We start from the raw sequence: 23,107 nt of genomic DNA on the forward strand, positions 1-23,107 counted from the left end.
GCACCTTCCAGAGGTTGCCCAGCCTTACCTGAGGGAATAAGAGGCAGAATGGAGCCTGTTCCCTAGGCAGCTCCCAACAGAGCTCTCTGTCTTCCACCTCCTGGCGGTGGGATGTCACTGGACTGTCACACACTGCAGGAGGGAAGGTCTGGGCTCTTCTGTTGGCTCACTCACTGTCCCTGCTCTTGGTGCAGGTTAGAGTGGTCAGTGGAATGGTGTTGACCACAGTCTGGCAAAACATTCTCTTCACTTCCCAAGATCCCACTCACACTAAGTCTCCATCCCTTTTTCTGCTCTTCTTCACTGAGCACTGTCAGCCCTTGGGTGTGTGGTCCTCTTTCCTCTGTGGATGCTGCAAGATCCTGAAATGATACACGCTGGTTTACCTGCCTCGGGCCTTAACCACATGCTATACATATCCTCGCTGGGCTCCTTAACTCCAATTGTGTTTTGGCTATTTTTCTTTAAAGAAACATTTTTTCCCCTTTATGTGAGCCCCAATTATCAATTACTCTATTTCTTTTTACATGCATATGTGTGTGCATGTCCATGTATTAGCCCCAGGCTGATGTTGGGAATCTCCTCCATCACTCCTTCAAATTCTCCTTTGGGGAAGGCTCTCTTAGTCACACCTAGAACTTCTGAAGCCAAAGCTGCTGGAGGTAACAGGTGGTGGACACTCCTATGGGTTCTAGGGATCTGAACCCCAGTTTTCTTCTTTTGCAGTAGGCCTTATAACTGCTGGGCCATCTTCTCAGCCCTATCTTGTCTACTTTTGACAACTTCGAAGAATGTTGGATGTAACTAGGGTACGTTTATCTTCAAATCACACTAAGGTCAAGCCATTTGAATCCCCACCAATATGGGGCCATTTTTGGACATTTACCAATGTTTACTTTAGTGAGCCTGGTGGCTACTACATTTGTTTCTATTTGCCATTTTGATTTCTTCTGTCAAGACTTCATTATGATCTTCTATGTGTCTTCCTTATACTTCTTAATGTATTTGGTACAAGTTCCTTCATCAGATGCAGGGCAGATGATGACAGGCCTTTGTTTTGTCAAGATGCCAGGACATGCCTGTGGGCCACTGAACAGAGGCAGAATTTGCACGAGCTGACTTAGGGCTTCAGTGTCAGAATGGGGTGGTTTAAGGACACATAACCAGATCAGTAGAGAAATCACTTTTTTTTTTAAAGATTTATTTATTTATTATATATAAGTACACTGTAGCTGTCCTCAGATACACCAGAAGAGGGAATCGGATCTCTTTACAGATGGTTGTGAGCCACCATGTGGTTGCTGGGAATTGAACTCATGACCTCTGAAAGAGCAGTCTGGTGCTCTTAACCGCTGAGCCATCTCTCCAGCCCGAGAAATCACTTTTTGATCAGTTTCAACATTGAGCCAATTAAATGGAAGAAACAAGTGAATAGTGGTGATGAACTGAAGTGAAACTAATTGAGTCCTGCAGAAATCAGCACACACCCAGTACGATGGGAGGTGTTACATAATGGGAGACAGAAGCTGGCAGGCTTGCCTCGTGGCTAGGTTTCCCTGAACCCTACTTGCATCTTCCTTGGTGAGAGGGCTTCAGACTCCAGTTAGCCTCACTGCAATGTTTGTTACTGTGCTTTTCTTCACAGGGCTAGAATAGCGCCCTTTTTCTAAAACTTTCCCCTCAGACCTTAATAGGCCTGAGCTTCTGATCCAGGCTAATCTTTGCCAACGGAGGATCATATGATGAGGAGGATCATACGGTGGTGAGTCATGGTGGCTTTTAACAGCGAGGACAGCAGAACTTACCAAGAACATTGGCTAGTCACTCTGACTACCCGTACTACCTTCAGTTTTTGGTTTGGTCCTCAACCTTTTACCAAAGACATCTGAACAGAGCAGACACCTGATGTTTCGATCCAAATGCCTCCAGGTTGCTTTCAGAACTGGAAACAAGGCCCCGAATGTGTCCTACTTTCCGAGAAGGATTCTGAGACTGTGATAGTGTTCAGGAACATAACTTCGGTAGTGTCCATTAAACTAAGGCTGTGGAGATGTAAGAAACAGGTGCTACGTGTGTTCTGGGATCCAAAGGGACAATGTGTCATAAGAGTCTCGTTCTGACAGCAGGAGCCTAGAGTATGGACCAAGAGCCCTGCAAAGATGGCTGGAAAATCTGTATAGAAGAATCCTATTGCAAGATGAACACAGGCCAGTATACCAGAAGAAATACACATTCTGAGATAAAGCCAGCATTTGGGGCTATTTTCCTTGGAAATTGGCAGAGGCCAAAGAGCTGTTCATACCTTTATAGGAGAGAAACAATGTTTATACCCAAGTATCTGGCTGAAGTCTTTGCACAACATTACAATGGGAGCAATGATAGTAGGCCAGAATTGTATATAACATTTAATCCTTAAACTGAGTTCAGGTGATTCTGGTTTGTCAAATTTCCCTACTTCTCTGGAAGATAAACAATCTCCTCCAAAGTAAAAACAAGAGCCCTGGCCTACACTTACCCATACAGCTTCTTAATATAATGCTTCTACCACCAAAACCCCATTTACATAGATGAGACCATAGACAACAACTAACAAGAGAAAAGCCCATGCAACAGAACAGAGACTCTCTAGGTACTAGGAGACACAACTTAAAACCATGCTCACTGTTAGTTATCTATGCATCCTGTCACATCACGGCTGACAAGACTGTTCAGCAGGTATCTAAAGGCGCTTGCTGCTAAGCTCAAATTTGATATTCAGCACACAAAGTACGAGACCTGATTCAAGTTGTTGTGAGACCTGTATGTCAAAGTCCCAGTCCTTAAAAAACTCAAATGTTTAAAAAGCTTTAAGTCTTTTAACTATGGGTTTCTATTTTAAAAAAAGTTAAATACTTAGTTCAAGAGAACCAGGGCAACTGCAACCAGATCAAAGCGAACCCTAAATCCAACTGTATGAACAGCTCAGTGTTTGACATTTGGGACTCACTCACGATCTGGGGTCCAAAGGGCTTGGGTAACCCCTCTCCCCATCGCTCTGGTTTTGTCGTGAGCATCACACGCAGGTTACCCTATATGCTCAGGCATACTCAACGCCAGCTACTGTCCACATTGTTACCCTATGGGCTTGACAATTCCAACTGCTGGAGTCCCCATCACAACTGAGGCTGCACCTTTAATGGTCTCCTGGCTTCTCTTTGGGGACTCCAACTGTGCTGCATGGTGCTAAGCTTCAGCTTTTCTCCATGACCGCTGCAATCCTGGGGTCTCCGCTGCAATTGAAGCTGCACTATCACCAATGGCCTCTCCTAGTGCTCTCAGCCACTATGATGACCCTTTTATGCCTTCAATACTAGTACCACATGGGAGACCCTTATACATTACCAAGTTTGGCCACCGATTGAGATGGAGCCTTGGCCCACTCTGGAACATCGCTTTCTGGGTACTAACCCTGAAAAAATACTTTCCATAAGATTTTACCTCATTGATGCTAGTCTCTTATGAATCAGAGAGGATTCTTTAGCCCAAGCTGATCAGAAACCACAGATTCTTAATTCAAATATATCGCCTGTACAGCCCTGATTGTTTTTGCTTCCTCTGAAACTTACAATCCAGGCTTCTATAGCCTGGATTTCTCTTTACACTCTTAATCTTCAGAACTCCCACATGAGTAGCTCAAAGGCTTTTCCAGCCCAACGTTTCAAACAATTCCACAATCCTCCCAAGACATGGTCAGCTGTGTCACAGCAGTAGCCCACTGTCTGGCACCAATTTCTGACCTAGTCTGCTTTCTGTTGCTGTGATAAAATACAAAAAAGGAAGGTTAGAATTCATCATTGCGAGACGACAAGACAGGAACAAGGATGCTGCTTCTACAGCCCAGGACCACTTTTCCAGGGCAGTGCTGCCTACAGCGGGCTGGACCGTCCTCCATCAATCAGTAGTGGCTCACAGGCATGTTCATATGACACTGTGATAAAGGCGTCTTCTCACTTGAGGTTCCTCTCTCCAGGTGACTCCAGTTTGTGCCAGGTTGACAAAAAGCTGACCAGCATACTCACACAGACATAAATCAAACATTTATAACCATCATAGTGACAAATGCTTGTAATCCCAGCACTCAAAAGCCTAATGCAGGCCCCGAGTTCATGACAACCAGACTAGAGAGTAAGACCCTCTGCCTAACACACACATATCTCAAGATAAAATGTTCACGATTGATCTGATCAAAGGTCTCTGCAGAGATTATACTCAATGGCAAATGACCACCAGCTTCCCTGAGAGGAGCCAGGCAACGCAGTGCAAACCAATTACAAGGAACAAAACAAACCCATCCCCCGGGATGCCAGAACACCGAGGACAAGGGCAAGTAAAACATTACGTAAGAACACATGCTTCTATATTCTAATAAGGAGATATTAGGGGTTTATGACTTAGTTACCAAAAATCACACACTAGGACACCGGCTAACAGAAGCCACTCTTTTGAGGCAGCAGAGTGTCGTGTAGCTCAGGGTTGGCCTTGAACTTACTATGAAGCTGAGGATGAACTTACCTCCTGCATCAACTTCCCAAGTGCTGGGATGACAAATGTGTTAGCCGTCATGGCTAAAATATAAGGTTTAAATCTACATACACACCTATACTTATGTGTCTGGTCTGTGTTTGTGTACATGTTTGAGTAGAGGCCAGAGAGGGTGTCAGACTCCTCGGAGCTGCAGTTACACCACCCAAAAGCAGGTCCTTTGCAAGAGCAGCAAGCATCCTTAACCTCCGAGTTATCACCACAGCCCCTAAAATAGAAACTTTAGGCCTATAAGCCAGGACAATCACCAATAAACAGGCACTTCACAATGTACTCAACAAGGGGATCCTGGGTAGAAGGCAAAGGAGAACAGGCAGAGTCAAAGGAAGGACAGGCACGGTGTTGGTGGTTTTACAAAAAGGTTTTTTTTTAATCTTCTAGCATTACATATTTATGTATCTATTGTGTATGTTTTGGGGTGGGCATGTGTGGAGACCAGAGGACAAACTGGAGGAGTCTGGTCTCTCCTTCCGCTATGCGCATCCCAGGGGTTTCAGGCTTGCCAGCAAGCACCTTATCCATCAAGCCAGCTCTTCAGCCCATGAAAAGAGCTTTTTAAACAAGGTGCAGACAACCACAGACATACATAAGATCAAAGAGATTAATCCCTAACAGCCTGTAAGCTGAGTATTGATGACCACACAGATGAGATACATAATGAACTTTCCAGAGACAAAACAGTAGAGCATGAACCAGAACATACACCCCAGAAAAAAATGCATTTCCAAATGGCCTACACTTTTCTGGTGAGCCAAGGAAGACAAAGTAAAGAAAAGGAATCATTATCTGTTCTCACTGTGCTTGGTGCCGTAGTTAGTAATCTCGTCACGGGAGGCTGAGTAAGAGGATCATGGCCAAGAGTTCTGGGCCAGCCAGAGGGCTGGAGGCAAGGAAGAAGGTAAGAGAAAAAGTGAAAGGCTGCTGAGAACACGGAGGCATCAAAAGTGACTTTATCCCGAGACTCCCAACTGTGGGCGAAAGCTGAGAGAAATGTTTATTTTCTTGGCATTATTTGCAAATGTCCATCAATAAACCAACAAGAAAATGGAGGTGTTTGAACAAGCTGCGGAGGGACGGAGTATTAAATATTGATGAAAGCCGAAAAACTGCCTAGGCAAAGTCTGTACGCTCCAGGACTCCACTTCCACAGCCCCGAGAGTAGGTGCACCCAACCACACTAAGAGGAAACTACTGAGGAGGCAGTGGCCGGGAGGACACAGGAGCAGCTTCAGGAATGCTGCTGCCTCTCCTGGAGTGATCCTGGCCGAGGATGTAAATCCTCCTCCTCTTTAGTTAACTCAAATGGCATACAGTCATTTTCATTTCTGTGTCAGTCCTGGCACTTCATTAGTTTGCTTACTTGGTCTTTCCACTGAACTGCATGTCCAGCTATCTCCTCACCTCAACAGGGTTAAGGCAAGCAAGGCAAACAGACAAAAACCATGAGAAGCAGCAGCCAGATGAAAAATGGTGGCTCAGTTGTCTAATGCTGTGTGTACACTCAAGAGCACAGCATGTGGGGAAGCAGAGCGCACGCCAGCTGCTTCAGTCACACCCTACCCTAGTTTTCCAGCTCTTTCTGAACCAGAAGCTCAACAATTCAGTTACAATGGTTGGCCAGTGAGCTCGAGGGGTCCTCCTGTCTCTTCTCTGCCCTTAGTACACAGGTCACAGCTTGGTGGTGTAACTAAGGCCTGATGACCAGCACTTTACCAACTGAGTTATCTCCCTAGCCCCGATCTATGGACTTCAGAGCAAGTTTTGGCTAGTGGTAGTGTCCAACCAGTGAGCAACAATGCCAAGGCTGTAATAATTTTCCAAGAGTGAGCAGCAGCTCCAGATCCTGTGGTCGCTTGACTAGCAACACAGTAGTACAGACGATGTTTTCATGTCCAGTCTTGGGGCCTCCTGGTCACCACTCAGGCACTCAGAATGCCAGCACTGTAACTTAAGCAGGGTAACAATGTCAGTGTGGAAGCTGAAGTGGCCTAGTTGATATTATACCGGGTGCCATTTGCCACGGAATTTCTCTGGAAAGCTTCAAGGTCATGATGCTGAAAATTCCACTGTGAAATTTAGGGTTAGTGATCATACATAAAATGAATTTAGATTCGAAACAAGCTTCTAAGCTCAGCAGCTGACACTCCGGGTGTGGTAAAACCACCACCTTGTCACTTCCCCACACCAGCACTGTGAGCTTCACAAACACCAGGCCTCAAACCAAACTTGTTCCCCAACCTGAAAAAGGTGCAGGCATGGCAGGAAAATGGCACTCAACACTGAGCTCTGCCATCTCGGAGCCCCATGGAATGGGTACCATGACAGCCTGGCCTGCCTTTCTTTCCATTGCCGGACCCCCAAAAAGTCAAAACGAGGTACGGTTTATTCTGAGTAAAAAGGTAATATTTAAAAACATGTTTTGAACAAACTTATTTTTCCACATATTTGGCTAAAACCTTTATAAGGTGAGTAGAGAGGGAAGAATGGGGTCAGAACTCTGCACTTCTTTCAAAAACAAGGTCTGCAAAAGACAAGGCTTAACACAAAATTTGAATTAACTTTATTTCCCTTATGGTCAATAACGTCTCTGCATTGAATTGTAAAGCAAAGTAAGATAAAATCCCCCAAATGACAAGGTATCAGAAATCCAGATTTAGTTACAATTTATTTGTGAAAATGTTCAGCTTTTTTTTTTTTTTTCTTAATATTGGTCTGTAAAAGAACCATCATCTGGATCAAGAATGAATTCTATAAATCAAAGAATATTCTACACCTTGGAAAAGGAAGTCAGCAGTAACATTCTCACGGAGCGTTGTAAATTACGGTTTCTTCATAAAAGGTACATACTGTTCTGTACTTTCCCACCAAAGCAGTGGTGTGGTGTGTAAAAAGTTCTCCTGTGGCAGGAAACCTCTCTCTCACTTTACTAAACAACTGGATAAAGTTTTCAAGTCTGTATAAAGTTGCCTATAAGCTGGAAAATGAACAGGTTCAATCTCCATTTATATTTTAGTGCATCTTTTGACAATTGTCACATTTGTAATAAAAGTAAGAAAATGCCTATATAGCACTAAAGAGTGTTTCATCAAATGCTTAAGGTATCAAAACATGAAGCAGTGAACAGAAATCATCGTGATGAACAAAACTGGTATAAAATGAGGAAAATCCAGGCAAAGTTTACAAATCCTTTGTCACTGTGTAGTCACAGAAATGAACTCTGGATGCCTGTCCACTGTAAGGGCTTTCCCCCTTAATCATCTGCGTGGAAACACGGAGCCAACCTAAGTACTAAGGTAATAGCCATCCTGGCCAGCAACATCCTGTGTGTGCTCGCCATGATTCCCAAAGGATATAAATTTAGCCCTTGAATGAAGAATGCATGAAATCTGCTCTGTAAGTACCTGGTGAAGACACCTGCTAACCGCAGTGCTGATGCCTGAACACAAACATCTATCTATCAGCTAACTACGCAAGGCCCACCGTCAGCAGCAGCTGCTTATAGCGGCAGTGAGCGACAAAGTGGACATTTGATGAAACATTCTTCACACCGGAGAAACAGAAAAATAAATAGAGTTCACAGACGTAGACTCTCTTCTAACACGTCTCTCTCAGACCTGGGCTAGTTGGTTTACTGGTCAAGAAGCTCTTGTCACATCTGCATTTGAGTCTTACATATTGCTATTTGGGTAATTCAAATAAAATGCAGGTCTGGTAAAAGAAAAAAATTGACAGGTATGCATGTGCCAGGGACCAAATTAGAGGGTTCTTTGGTGCAATTAGTCCAAATTCTCAGATTTGAAGGGTAATATGTACCAATAATTAAAAAAAAAAAAAAAAACCAAAAAAAAAAAACCTTCTGCCAGATGCTCACAGCAGGGCTCTGTCTTGCTTCACATTACAAATCGCAAACAGCTGTTCTCAATAAACCAATTTAATTTTAAATGAGGCATTGCCAGAAAATTTTGTACATTGACTTGGCCCAGCGATGTTCTGTACCCTTGGTGCTGTGAAGCAGGACACGAGCGGAAGGCAAAGACGGGTTCTCACAAGGACTGCTGCAAGTCAGGCCAGACAGTGTATTTAAACAGTCTTCTTAGACATTTTCTTGCCTTTCTTAAAAACTAGCTTATTTTTAACGTAGCCACGCTTCCTTTTAGTAGTCTAGAAAGAGAGAAGAATGCATGGTATTAGTTCAGGTCTCTTACACACTGAAGTACCTAGACACACAGCCAGCTTACTCTGTTATGAAGACGGTCACTCAAAGTTTGTCTTGCGGCATGACAGTGGCACTGCTGCCTCGAAAGAAAACAGCGATGAACAGAAGTATGGTAACTGTTCGAAAGGGTCACTACGGCATCCTTCACACCTCCCTCCTCAAGCTAGTGGGACGGATGACAGAGTCCAGGTCCCCAGCTAAGGAATTAGAAAGGCCATGTTGCTACTGGCTAAGCATCCTAGGGAATTGGCTACATGAGAAATAATACAATATAGCCATTTTCAGAGCCCCACTTTTTCCATCTGCAAATGAGGATGATTATCTATCTACCTTCAAAACTTAAAAGGCAAAAATCACTTGGCCTATTCTGTCAAGTCCTCTTAGGGAGGAAACAGGTCAGGATGAAAACAAACATTCCTCTAGTTTCATAAATCTTGTCAAAATAGAACAATTCTTTGCAGCTTGGTATCTAACTAATAATAGTTGTTTAGGTGGGTTCCTGTTTCTGTGTACGTGTGTGCACTTAGGCATACGTGCACACAGGTCAGATGCCAACCCCCAACTCTTCTCCACCTGGTTTCTGAGACAGTGACAGTCTGCTCACTAATGCAGCAAGGCTGGCTGGACAAGGAGGGATCTGCCTGCCCCACAGTGCTGTGCTAGCAGGTGTATGCTACCACAGCAGGTGGTGCTGGGGACCAACAATCACTTTACCACGAAGCTGTCTCCCCCAGTCCTACTAACATGTAGATACTTTCTGGTAGAAGACTGTACCAGATATGGTGGAAGAAACTATTACAAGAGCATCTGCTGAACCAACAGGATGCCAGATCTAAGAGGCGGGGAAAGCACTGTATGTACCCCATGCAGGAAATAGGTTTTTACATTAAATACAACTCTTCAAGTAGGCTTCAAAATTCAGAGCAGAGACAGCCAGCATGTTCCTCTTAGAAAAGGCGCTTGTTACCAAGGCTGCCCTCTTGGTGGAGAGAACCAACTCCTACCAATTGTCTTCTAATCTCTGCACCTCCGGTGCTATACCACACCTCCTCCACTCCTCAAACTAAAAATTTTAAGAATTTCTATTTACTATCATACATATTGCCAGCATGGTAAACATGCATGTAATGCCAGCATTCAGGAGGTAGAGGCAGGAAAATTTCTAGTTTCAGATCAGCCTAGGCTACACAGCAAAACAACTTCATAAAAGTAAATGTAAGTATTCACTTCTAAGGAATAAACAATATGACTCATGTTCTGAGGTAGTTGGCATGTACCTTCCCAGTTTAAGTGGACTGCTCTGATTATGGAAACACCTAAGCGCTACCTGGATCAGTTTACTAACCAGTACTCTGCACCCAAGCCACACAGCGGCACCGGCTGCTGTCACTTCCACCTGCGCCCCCTTTCACTGTCAGCTATCTCTACTAGGAAGGTTAGGACATCTACCCAACTTACAGAAGCAATAATGACCCCTGGTAGAGACTTCCTGATCCACTGTTTCTTAGGAAAGGACACCACGCTCTCCCTGCAATCCCTGCCTACAAACTCTGTCACAATAACTACATTAAAATTAGGTAGCTTAAGAAAAATGATCTGGGTTTTTGCTTCAGAAGGGCTCATTCAACTGCAGATCATCTACTCAGCAAATAAAAGCTCCATTTAAGAGCATGGATCCCAGTGGGCTTTAAACCTGAGGACAAGGAACCAGTAACTACAGTTCTTTTAAGTTCTGAGTTTCATGCAGGTAGGGCAGCAATGACCGAAGATACAGTCTAGAGACACCCCACTGAGGAAGACTGGAACAAGAGTGCCCCTACCTAAACTTCCACTGGGCGTGCCAACAACCAGCAGGTTGGGAAGGCTGTGGCTTGAGGATACTCAGGCGCTCCTGACGAGGATTCCTGTAGCCCTGCATCTTCGTCGTAGTCAGCCATGTTCTTTATGAGCAGTTATTAGCATTTTCCATACCGGCCCACTAACCCACTAAGCCTAAACAATATCCTCTTAGCAAGATGGCTTTACTGGGTACCCACCTTCTTTGACAAATACTTCTGTTTGGGGAAGATGTTGGTGACTCGAGGCTTGTGACCTAATGTCTCCCTGTTGTCGGGTGCTTTCACTTTATATATCCTGACAAGCCAGTGCTCTGATGTAAAGGCTTCCTCCAAATGCTTGAATTTAATGTCCTTATTTCCGATCTCAGCATTACGTGTTCGGTCAAAACCGGGGGGTGTGCGAAAATCTAGCTGCAAAAGAAACATTAGAACCTAACGTCAGCCTTGAGAAGACATTCAGTAAAACAGCAACTGCTTCCTGAGGTATGAGACTAATAGGGCTTAAATTGTTCATAAAACTTAAGGAAAAAAAGTTCCTCCTCATGCAGAGAACCAGGACAATTATTTTCTAGAGTAACTATTATAACTAGGCATGTTTTTCCTAGCCTCAGTTTGGATCCCAGGCAAGTGGTTTTTAAAGGGGGCAAAAAAAAAAAAAAAAAAAAATTACATCTAGATACTGTGGGCGTGGTGTTTGCCTCTAAGGCCACCTACAGCGATCCTAGGTGAACAAAGAAGCAGGTACCCATTGTGCCTATCTGCCCTAGAGCAGCACAGAAAGCAGGGACACACAAACCCTCCAGGGTCATGCCAGCCGCACAACTATTTTACAAACGGGTAAAACCTGTTTCATACTTTGAATTTCAGACAGATCCTTTCAGGTTAGGGTTAACATCATTCCTGGTAGAAAAGTAAACAAATAATTCCTTTCATTTATAAGGTACCAGGCTGACTAGGCAAGTAGAGTTCCCTTTACTGACAACTTGTTACAGGCTATAAAAGATTAGCATAGGAGACACTTGTCTCCCTGCAGCCTCCAGGCCCTCTTTAGGTTGGCATAGATTCCTGCAACAAAATACACAGTAACAACAGCAAAACAAGTTTATCAATCTGTGTAACACAGGACGGGGGGGGGGGGGGGGGGGATCAATGAGAAGTGACTCAGGAGTAATGGCTTAGAACTGCATCTCACAGAACATGCTCAACCAACAACAGTAGGCAGTGGAGAGACAAGGGAAAGGCTGAGGGCTCTGCACAGGGGGCGTGATGGCAGCAAGCATGCTCGTGGGGAACAGCTGAGGGAGTGTGGACGGTCTGCTTGCAGACTGCTTCAGTGCACTCACTCTTCAGTAAGAGAGAATTTAATTTGTGCCTTTAAGCAGGACTGAGGCCAGATGAAGGTCCCTGTGTTTGCTATGTAATTGCTTTTAATGCAAAGCTAATTTTTAATGTCAGAATAACATGTTTCCACTAAAGTCAAGTAACCAGTTTACCCCTCCCCCTATTACTTACAGATAAGAAAAAGTCACCGGTCTAATTTTTTTTTTAACATTTACAAAAACATTCAGAAATTGAGCTAGACATGGTGGCACAGGCCTATAACCACAGATGATCTAAATACAGTGGGAACGGAACTTTGCATATCTCTCTCCACAGTTCAAGTCGCAGGCCCCTCCCCATTCGAATAAAGAGAACAGAAGAACTTATTGAACCGACCTGCATTTCTCCAAATCTGTAGTATGACATTTTATACATAAGGCAATTTAACAGAGTAGGAGACCCGGCTCTGTCCACTCGGAACTCTCCCTGCTGGGTGAAGTAGTCGCCTTCCTGCAGAGAAACCACACGCTCAGGGTCAGTCCAGCCCCGCACACCCAGAGCTTCGGGCTCTAGCTCGGAGATAGCATCAGGAAATTATACTTTTTAACCCCCCAGCCCCCAAATTAATCCCGTCAAGATTTACAACCTCAAAATTAAAAAGAGCAAGACCAACTCCACATTAGCTAGAGCGAGTCCCCCACAATTGCCCTCCCACCCTTTCTTGAAGTTTGCCTTCAATTTTTCCTATAAACTCCAAAATCCTCTTTTATTTGGGGAGGGGAAGGTTCAGTAAACTAAAAAGAATATATGGCACTATTTTTGTATTAATTTTTATTGGGTTATTTTATAAATTAGCTTTTCTATGAGGCATATATTGCTACTACTTTAAAAAATGGAAGTTCAGGTAGTAAAGACACAATTCCTGACATAACACTTCCTTTCACAGGACTATATTCTATAGATACTTGTATATGACTCAAATAATGGACGCACAAAATGATTTACTATGCCACAGACAAAAATGCTCATCACACAGAATATGCACACACAATGGAGACTGTAGGGAGATGGCGGTGAGTGGGGATGAGGACCACAGTGTAACAGACTCCTCGCTGTGGAATGTATGCACACACATACTTAAATTAGAACCACATACAAAACAGCACTAGCAATGACCAGGGACCTCTTAACTGAGGACGCACTGGTGCCCCAACTCACACCCTTTCTTAAGATGACAGCGCTCAGGTCTGTTCTCAGCAGGAAGTACATGACGCACAGGAAGGGGTGTATGTGCGCTCCTCTTGTGAGGGATAAACTAACTTTTCCATACTTTGTAATCTATTCACATAGTTTAAGAATAACACATATAAAACAACATAGAACTATGTACTTCAAAGTTTGGATCACGTTATGACTTTTAATGGTGCCAAGTAATCGACAAACTGAAATCATGTTTTAGGAGAATGAAGTATCAGTTAACCTAATGAAAGGACGGAATGTTTGTTCCTCCAGCTCGGGGGCTGGGGGAAGAGAGGAGAAATACAGCACTCTCTCCTGAGCAGGATATCTGGGACTGTGCTTCACCTTTGTCTGTTTCTCTCTCCTCTCAACTTTTGTGCCTTCCTCACATGAGCACAATTCTATCGACTTGTCCTCAGATGATGGGAAACATGAAATCTAACTAGAAAAGTAGTCTTCTATAAGGACAGTAAGAGACATGGGTATACCCAAAAAGGGCTGGAGAGGAGGTGACAAGGGTGTGGAAGGAGAAACACTCCAAGACACAATTCTAAAAACCCATGTCAGATGACCAACGAAAGAAGGTACAGGCAAGTTTCAGGGACAGGACAGCCTGCAGTGGTACAAAGTCGGGCAAGAGACCAGCAAGGGGGCTGAGCTTGCACTTGAGGCAAGAGTTTAGACTTTGCTTTACCAAGAAACAGACCATAGTAAGGCTAGGCTTTAACTATATTACCACAGATATTCAAACACCTCCACACATGTCATTGCCTACATTCAATAGTCATAAGCTTAAGTCTTGCCTTGGGCACCACACTAATTCTAGATCCTAGAAAAAGACCCAGCGCTCAAAGCATTTATGTTGACTGGCATAAAGTAACTTGCCTGGAGCACCTAGCTGACAGTTTGATTTCAAGGCCCATCTCCATTATTTGTTGAAGGCTTTCAAAGCACAAAGTGGCATGATCAATGAATGTCATATACATGGAAGAGGACACAGGACCGAGGCAAAGACAGTAATTTCTAGATTGTTGGTCTCTTTCATATTTGTAAGCATTAAGGTTAGTAGTGGAGCAGAATGGAAATGTAAAAGAAGGGCAGAAGCAAGAGACTAGGCGAAGAAAATGCCAGGCGAGATGGACGCACAATCACTAGGGTTTGTTCTGAGACAGGCATTCTATTAGGCAACACTTTCACTTCAGAACATCAGGATGTACAAACACCAATCTGGACCGCACTCCCTCCTATACACATACTCTCACAGATATGCTGCTATCAATCTGGTACAGGGCACGCGAGACTACCAAATCCAGGAATTGTAGTTAGTATTTTAATGAATGGAGTAACTAAGGCAGTAGAGACCTGGGCAGGCTGAGAAAAACAGTGCAGCCCTTGGGTGTGCTAAGGTGCACCTTTAACCCCATCCTTAGGGGCCGAGTTCCAGGAAGGAAAAAGCACGTAAATCAGCGAATGGGAGAACAACGTGGGCCCTGTGAACTGTTGGCCCTTACCCGAATGTCTTTTGGGTGCTCCCCTTCAGCTATCCTGACCATCCAGAGGAACTTGTTGATATCATCACCAGAATAGCCAATAACTCCTCCAAAAATGACCAACACATAATCAACGTCAAGAGACCTCATGATTTTATAGGCGGCTGTTTCATTAGAAGACATAGCTTTTCCTACCTGTGGGATAAAATTTAAATATACATTTTTTGTTCTGTAAGATGAAATTAAGTTTGATATACATTAATTTTTGGTAGAAATGATTTTTCTGTGAATGTAATAAACTTAGAGGAATTCACTAACATCTTAACTACAATAACCATTTTATGGAAGAATTGTCAAAATTTGAATATATGTTTTAATAATTAAGCTCTAGGGCATTAATATTTTAAATGAAAGCAGGCAAGCTTTTAAAGAGAGGTTTTCTCCCAACCTCAGGCTGAGCCTGGCCCGTGATTTCCACAGCAGAGTCTTCTGAGCCCAGCAGACACAATAATTAGCTACCACACTTGTGAAACTGCTGAGTCCATTTATTAAGGCCCATTTATCTACTCAGACCTAAAGTACAGAAGGGACTCATTTATGCAGATTCACTATTTAATAAAGTAAAGGGAATATATAATTTGCACATCTGTCTATCTTGCACAATGTAAAATCCTTGTTTTCATATTTCCAAGACTTTTCTTAAATTGGCAATGTAAAAACTATCAAGCATTTTAAGTTTCAGATTTTGCCGAGGTCTCAGTAGGCTAAATATATCAAAAGCTACCAAAAATTAGCCTCCGATTTTGCATATATAATACCACTCCTAAAACAAGAATACACAGGCAGACAAGAATCCTAACTGGATCTTTTGTTTGATTCTAGGTGAACTCTGATTTGCTAATTGGCATGAACCATTTTATTCTTTAAAAACAAACAACAAAGCCGAGAGCTCACCAGTGCAATGTGGCTGTTGTTCCAGGTGTTATTGTCTACCAGAGTAGTCCTGTTGGCCATCCCAGCAATCTGATAGCCATAGTCCCACCAGGACATGACCCTGGCGTGTTCATCCGTGTTTTGTCTCAACCAAAAGTATGCTTCTCTAAAATCATCTAAGATATTTCTGGTTCTGAAAACAAAAACAAAACAACTCACAGTTTTATTTTAAATGAGGTCTTTAAGTGTGAAGGAGAGGTCTTAACATTTTGAGGTGTTTAAATTGGTGAAATTTTTTAAAGATGGTAGTCAAAAGCCCCTACTTACAAGGGGGAAAAAAAGAGGAGCTTTTTCTACCCTACTGTTTCCCAAACTAAGGTGCCCCCCCCCACAAAAAAAACAAAACTCTTGTCTTGTAAACAACAGATCCTAATAAACCAACTCTGGGACACAGTGTGTGCTCTGCTGAGATGGTGGAGCTGGGCCCTGCCCTCAGGCCTCTCAGGTAAGGCTTAGGGTGAGCTCTACAGTTCATTTCTACCAAGTCTCACAGTAGTGATGAGCAGTGGTCACTAAGTATACACAACTACACATGGACAAGAGCACAAGCTACAGCTCCTACCGCCCCACCCTCCAGGATGGGGAAGGCCACACAAGAGACAAAGTGAGTAAACTTAGGGGGTGGGGTTGCCCTAGCATCTCTACTACAACTTCAAAAGGAGAATCAAAATCAGAGCTTCACGAGTGACATTCCTTTTGAGGTTAGGGGATATTATAAAGCCCTCTCACAGCCAAAGTGCCCCCTTACCCATCATGATTGTAGGAGGCGAGGACCACACTGGGGCTGGAGTAGGCATTGCTGGTGACCCAGGTGCAGTGCACAGCGAACATCATGAGGAGCATGAGCATGAGCATGGTCACGATGCTCTTGATGTTGGGGCCCAAGCCCTCCTCCGGCTTCTCCTGCTCCGTCACATGCTTTCTCACTTTCCCTGCCTGCAGATGCACAGCGACAGTCAGAAGCCCTCGCCACTGTACTTGGTTCATTAATACAGTCAAGGGGGAAAGTGAGGAGAATATTAATCAAATAATTCCATGGGTCAGAGAGAATGTAGTCAGATATTCTTCTACGGGTGAGGCGAAGATTTGCTCTTGCTTTATAACTCAAAGTAAACTTTAAAGTCAATGTGAATTAGAAAATATACTTAACTCTAGGACCTGATCTCAGAGTAAACTATCTCTGATAGAAGGCAGCTTTTAATTAAATATAAAAGTGTTAACCATGGGGCTCCATTCTGGCAACATAAAATCCAGTATGTATATACCTAAACTTAATTCTATTCTTGAAATGGCTATGCCCACCTAAAATACAAAATAGGAAATTACTTTAAGAGAAACTACAGAATTAGCCAAACATCCATCCATCACCCCCCCCCCCACACACACACCCCTACCTACCTACCTCTGTTGGAAACAAAATAGCCATAAACGCTAAGTTATAAGGATGATTAAAGAAAAAAAAAAACAAATAAAATATAACAGGTATGTGCTTAACACAAATCTTTATGAATTATGTTGATTTCAGAGTAAGGAAAGAAAGAATTCTAGCCAATTTTTACATGGCAACATTCCACTGCTGGTTAGAAGTGATAAGCTAAGTCCATACTAAAATAGCAAGTCTAACAGGTTATTTAAGACAAGTGCACTAATTCCTAAGTCTTTCCCACACTTGTACCCAACAGTCTTTGTCCTATTGTTATGCAGGTTAAAAGTGAATTCGCAAATAGATGTTAACAAACCATTTTTGAACACCAAGTTACTATTTAATACACAGAGCCAGTAGATCCACACAAGGTCATACCAAACACAGACTAAGGACAAGTGCAAGCAATGGTGCACATGGGAAAACCTGATGAGCTGTGCTCTCGGAAGTGGAAACGGGCTAACAGACTTAAGTGCTTAGGTAACAACAATCCCTTCTCTGATTCCATTCTGTTTACTGTGAGCTCAAAGGCGGACTAGGATTTCAATTTTGAAGCAAGCAATGGAGAGAAACTACAGAAGGCACAGTTCGGTATATTCATTTCAGCACACATCTGGGGACACCTCTGGAGCGGGGCAGACGGGGACAGCACAGCCCTCACCTTGTCATACAAGTTTCCTGGGCTTCTTCTGTCATCCTCGTCACTGCTGTCCTCCACAGGTGGGTTTTCCCTTTTCATGTCATCCCCCAAATAGTGCTCAAAAACACTGGAGAAGGCAATTGCAGACAGCATGCAGACGACTGGGGTCAGAGTCAGCATCAGCCGTACCATTACTCCAGCAAAGTAGACAGCACTGATCGCATACAGAGCAACTGCAAAGACAGGTTTTCTCTTTCAACACCGAGGGGAGAATGCTCCCAGGAAACTACATGTTCATTACCACAGTACAGAACACATCTGAAAGTAGGCGTCTGTGAGATCACAAAGTAACTGTTTCTAAATTGCTAACATTGACCAAATAGTTGTTTAAAAAATAAGTACTGTTGACTAAATAAATAAAAACCAAACAGTTTAGAGAAATGTACTATCATTCAAATGTAATTGTTACAGATATGAAAAATTAAGTGTAATTTGCTTTTGTCCAGAGCACCGTACATTACAATATCCGTAGCTGACAGGTGACAATGGAATGTGACTTTATCATTAGGCACTCGAGTGTATAGAACCAGAACAGCCTCAGAGAGCCAGCACCACACCTGCTGTAAAAGCTGACACGGATAAGAACACAACAGATGGACAGCTGTCGGGCAGTACTTGAAAGGACAATGAGGCTCGACCAGCCAGCGCTCTACAGAAAGTACTGACAGCCTCAGGCCAAAGGCTTCAGAAGAGCCAATGAAGCATTTGACTCCTATATCATCTGAAGCTACTGAAAATATTCAAGTAGGCCATGGGCTTAAAAAGTAGTAATTACAATACCATACACTGACAATTCAACTCATTTTTGTCTAAGCACTTTTGTAAAACATGAAAAATGAATGTTCTTGAACAGAACATATATAAGAAAAACAAGACATTAAAGTGGAATAATGTCGATGAAAAATCTGTTCTGAATCAAAGAGTTCATTAAAAACCTTACCAAATACTCTTTCATCGTTGATATTTTTGATGCAGAACCATAGGCCTGCTGGGAAGGTACACACAAGAATATGTAGATCAAAGAAGAAAGACACCCATGTCGTAGGCTGATGTTCAGACACTGATGCAATAATTGGAATGTGTATTTTTGCATACCTAATATTAAAAAAGTTCGTCATTATTACAGTTAAGGACAAGACTGGAGTCCCCTCCTTTAGATGAAGAATTTCTCCTGTATCACTGACATCACTCTCTTTCAACTTTTCTTGTTCAAACTTGCATTTTAACTGCCGTAGTTAGTGACCCAGTTGTTTGGTATACATTATTCAAACTAAAGCTAATATGTCCCCTTAAAGTGGAGCTGTCTAGGGCTCAGAGAACTGCTGGCTCTGGTGTCTAATCTGTTTGGATAGGTAGGTGTCTGGAGTCAGCTCTGTCGCCTACTCTCTATCAACAAGTTTCTCCATCTCCTCTTGGTGGCACTACCTCCTGTGCTCCAATGCCTTTCCAGACAAGGGGCTGGGCCCTGGCGTGAGGATAGAAGTCACCTTGCACTCTGGGATTCCAAAGAGGTCAAAATTACTTTAAAAGCCTAAGTACAACTGATACACATCAACTTTGGAATTTGGCTTGGTCAGCAAATGTTTTAGCCACAAAACCAGTTTACTCTGTGTGACTTCACTTGCACGGGAGCCTTTGGTGTCCTATTGGAAGGACACCTGATCAATAGTGATGCCATCGCAGCACTAGGCCGTCACTCCAAAGACATGAGGTGTCACTGAAATAGTTGGTCTAACTCAAACCCAACTTTTGAGTTCCTTTTATGTAGCACTCTTAAAAAATGTACTGCAGACCCTCAGTATATTTCAGATTTTCAAAGCAGAAGCTTAAATTAAGTGATTATACAAAGAGTTCTTCATACCCACTTCATAAAAATTTATAATACAGAGCCTTATCCGTAACAAAATTTAAAACGTAAATTTTACATTCATCTCTTTTTTAAAAAGTCTCCAACTTTAAATTATACAGAAGCTTCTGCTCTGACAAAATCATAAAGAGTTGGCTATGTAGAACAGGAACATAGAACTTACGTCTCAAAACAACAGGCATTCTCTTCAAACAGCTCAGCCTGGGTATCTACTATTGCCTAAGTAATGACTGAAATGCTCAGGATACAAGAACACAGCAAAAGCTATTAGAATAGGAGACCAAAAGAGCATATTTGAACTTACCCAGTATCCCATAATGAATAAAACCTGCCACTCCATGGTGCAATGTAACCTTGAAGGGAAAACACAGAGGTAATTATCTGTCTTTTTGTTATTTTGTATGTAAATTCTCTCTCTTTGGGTGTAGGGATGTTGAGATAAGGTCTCCTTGATATTCAGCCCCATCTGCCCATGGCTTCCCTCAAACTTCCAACAAAACAACCCTCCTACCTCAACCCCTCAAATGCTGCTACCGGGCTTAGCCCGGGACTGGAGAGATGAGTCAGTGGTAAAGAGCAGGGACTATTCTTCCAGAGGACCTAGGTCTGAATTCCAGTGCTTACATGGTAGCTCACCACTGTTTGTAACTCTAGTTCTAGGGGATCTGACATCCTATTCTGGAGTCTGTGAGCACTGAGCACGCACGCACGCGCGCGCGCGCAGGCAAAACAACCACACACAAAAATATAAAAAAAGTAACATTAGCATTGATGTGTATTGGATACATGCCACAATAATAACTATTGTTGTTATTAGTATGTGCGTGCATGCGTGCGTACTTATGTTTGTTTTGTAAGCCAATGAACATGTGTAGAGGTCAGGGGACAATTCTGTAGTGCTGATTTTCCTCTTCCACTTTCAGGGAGCACGTTCAGGTCACTAGCCTTGTCAGCAGATACCTTTCTTTACCAGCTGAGCCATTGCACCAACCCAGTTTTGTCCTGTTACTATTATTTATGAATAATTTAAACCACTGTATTTTCAAACACTCAGGTCTTTGACTCCAGTCATACCTCCTTCACCCTGTGCTGGGCCTGCACATCAGCTGGGCTTATGGAATACCCCAGGGAAAACTGGACCGTTGTTTAAGACTTCTGAGCTCAGGCTCAGGGAGTAATTTAGATCCAAAACATGTGGAGTGCTGTGGCCGACAGTCTCCGAGGAAGAGGGAGAGTGCACATGAGAGGGTGAGGAAACACTAGCTTAGCACAGATGCTGAGTTTCCAATAGTTTTGGCTCTTTAATCAGCAAGAGAAGGACATTTGTGGATTTACAAGAGCCTGAAAAGCAATAATATTAAGATAAACTAGTTTTTTTTCTACAGTCAGGAATGACAGTTCATGTCTTTTTAATTGTAATTTGCAATGTGTTAATGGAGTTTAGAACGTTTGATAATTATTTGTCACTGTACAGAATTTGATATTAGGATAAACGGAGTGTGTGAGAAGAACCTGTGAAAGCCTGCTCTTGACAGTAATCGAGAGCCACGACCTCCATGTTACAGGTGACGGCACCTACCTGTGTATGTCAGATAGATGACACTAAGGAACACAGCGCCTGCAGCTAGTGAGACACCCAAAAAGAAAAGGGTCTGGAACTCCTGCTTTGTCAACCGGTCTCTCAGATACTGCAGAAACGCATAAGCCTGCAGCAGCGCAAAGACACCTGGTCAAAGAGAAGGCTTGTGTGAGTGCCATCACAGTGGTCCCCAATGCCCTTTCAATACTTTCACTTGCAAAGGCATAGAACCCCGTGTCCTCCAGCCCAGGGTTAGTTATCTCACCTACCCCTACTCCCGTGTCAGCTGACAGCTAACCTACGATTAATGACCTGAGAAATCCTACTGCACATTTCCCCCCAGTGCTCAGAGTCCTTATACATGCACCAGAAGAGGAACGCAGCCGACTGCACAGTGACACCGAGGACTTAAAGCCTAAGTTGTTTCTGTGCTGGCTCGTTTTTTGTTAACTTGACAGAAGCTAGAGCTATCTGAGAAGGGGAAGCACAACTGAGAATGACTATCAGATTGGCTGGTGGACAAGAGTGGGAGTATCTCCTTGATTAATGACTGACTGATATGGGAGGGACAAGCTCACTGTGGACGGTGCCAATCTTGGGCTGGGGGTCCTGGGTTGTCTAAGAAAGCAGGGTGAGCAAGCCAATGAGCAGCGCCTCCATGGCCTCGGCTTCATGGTCCTGCCTTGAGTTCCTGTCCTGACTTCCCTCAGTGATGGGCTGTGATCAGGACACTTACACCAAATGAATCCTTCCCTCCTCAAGTAGGTTTAATCAGTGTTTTAACACAGCAATAGAAAGCTAGGTACACCAGCTATTATTATTATTATTATTATTATTATTATTATTATTATTATTGAAATATCTTATAAATTATGACATAATAAAGAGCCTAAACTTCATTTTAGTGTCAGTATAGAAGGAAAAATTATTAACACTGGTTTCCATACCTGCAGCTGCCATGTGCTCGCTTGTCCTGATTGGCTGGAATCCCACAAAAGGTATCTGCATGGATAATATTAAACCCACAATGTAGAAAGTGCTATATGCTATAAAAACAAAACAGGAAACAAGGGTAATTTACTACTGCCATTAAATACTCAACACATAAATACATTTATAAATCATTTTAGTAAAGTTTTAATAGAACTTAAACAATATTATCTTGAAGTGACTGATTTGTGAATGTTAGTCGCTTTATAGATCATAAATATTTTATCCATTTTTTAAAAAGTATAGTTTGTAGACCTCACTTATAGTTTCAGAGACTTGTGCTACCTTCCTTTCTAGGAAATGGAATAAAGTTTTAAAAAATTCATCATTAATAATCATTCTGCAATTGCACTTGCATGAAGTAACTACCATTGCTGTGGTTATTAATCCAAAATACTCATGGCCTCACAAACGCCTAGCACCAATCGTGTGCCCGCTGACCTCAAAAGCTCTAAGCGTTTTGTGTCCTCTTCCCAGTTTCCTAAGACTTCTTGAGTAGAAGTTGAAGAGTTTAAAAAAGAAAAGAGCCCAGCCATGGAAGTCAGTCTAACAGAAAGACCGTTTGCCCTGCACAGTACCCTCCTCAGTTCACACGGGTTCGAATGCATAGAACTGCTACCGTGCAGCAGCGGTCTGTGCCAGAGACTGGTTCCCACTCGTGTGGCCACAGGTCAAGATTAGGCAAACTGCCTAGAGAGAAAGTTTAAGAACCACTGAAAGTAAAATTTTATCAGAAGATAAAAAGTATATTTAAATAAGCTGATATGAAAATAGTATTCTATTCATAAACTTTATTTACATTACTTTCATAAATGTACTTGATGTTCAATTTTGGGTAAATAAGCCATTACGAAAAGGGAAGTCTAGGACA

The 23,107-nt window shown here is 42.9% G+C and overlaps 1 protein-coding gene across 1 annotated transcript in view; it reads right to left on the reverse strand.

The window, feature by feature from the left end:
- Positions 1-8,494: 8,494 nt before the first annotated feature.
- The window catches only part of Stt3b (STT3 oligosaccharyltransferase complex catalytic subunit B), a 65,301-nt gene continuing 50,688 nt past the window's right edge, over positions 8,495-23,107 (reverse strand). Inside the window, exons 6-16 of the mRNA NM_001170539.1 lie at positions 22,194-22,292; positions 21,247-21,393; positions 19,972-20,020; positions 18,741-18,895; positions 17,762-17,973; positions 16,426-16,613; positions 15,639-15,810; positions 14,706-14,879; positions 12,352-12,465; positions 10,834-11,046; positions 8,495-8,742 (exon numbers count right to left, since the gene is read on the reverse strand). Coding sequence (NP_001164010.1) covers positions 8,662-8,742; positions 10,834-11,046; positions 12,352-12,465; positions 14,706-14,879; positions 15,639-15,810; positions 16,426-16,613; positions 17,762-17,973; positions 18,741-18,895; positions 19,972-20,020; positions 21,247-21,393; positions 22,194-22,292 — 1,604 coding nt within the window. The 3' untranslated portion in view covers positions 8,495-8,661. The remainder of the gene's footprint in view (positions 8,743-10,833; positions 11,047-12,351; positions 12,466-14,705; positions 14,880-15,638; positions 15,811-16,425; positions 16,614-17,761; positions 17,974-18,740; positions 18,896-19,971; positions 20,021-21,246; positions 21,394-22,193; positions 22,293-23,107) is intronic.

This window comes from Rattus norvegicus, chromosome 8 (assembly GCF_021556685.1).
Source record: "Rattus norvegicus strain SHRSP/BbbUtx chromosome 8, alternate assembly SHRSP_T2T, whole genome shotgun sequence".
In the NCBI taxonomy this organism is placed as follows: domain Eukaryota; kingdom Metazoa; phylum Chordata; class Mammalia; order Rodentia; family Muridae; genus Rattus; species Rattus norvegicus.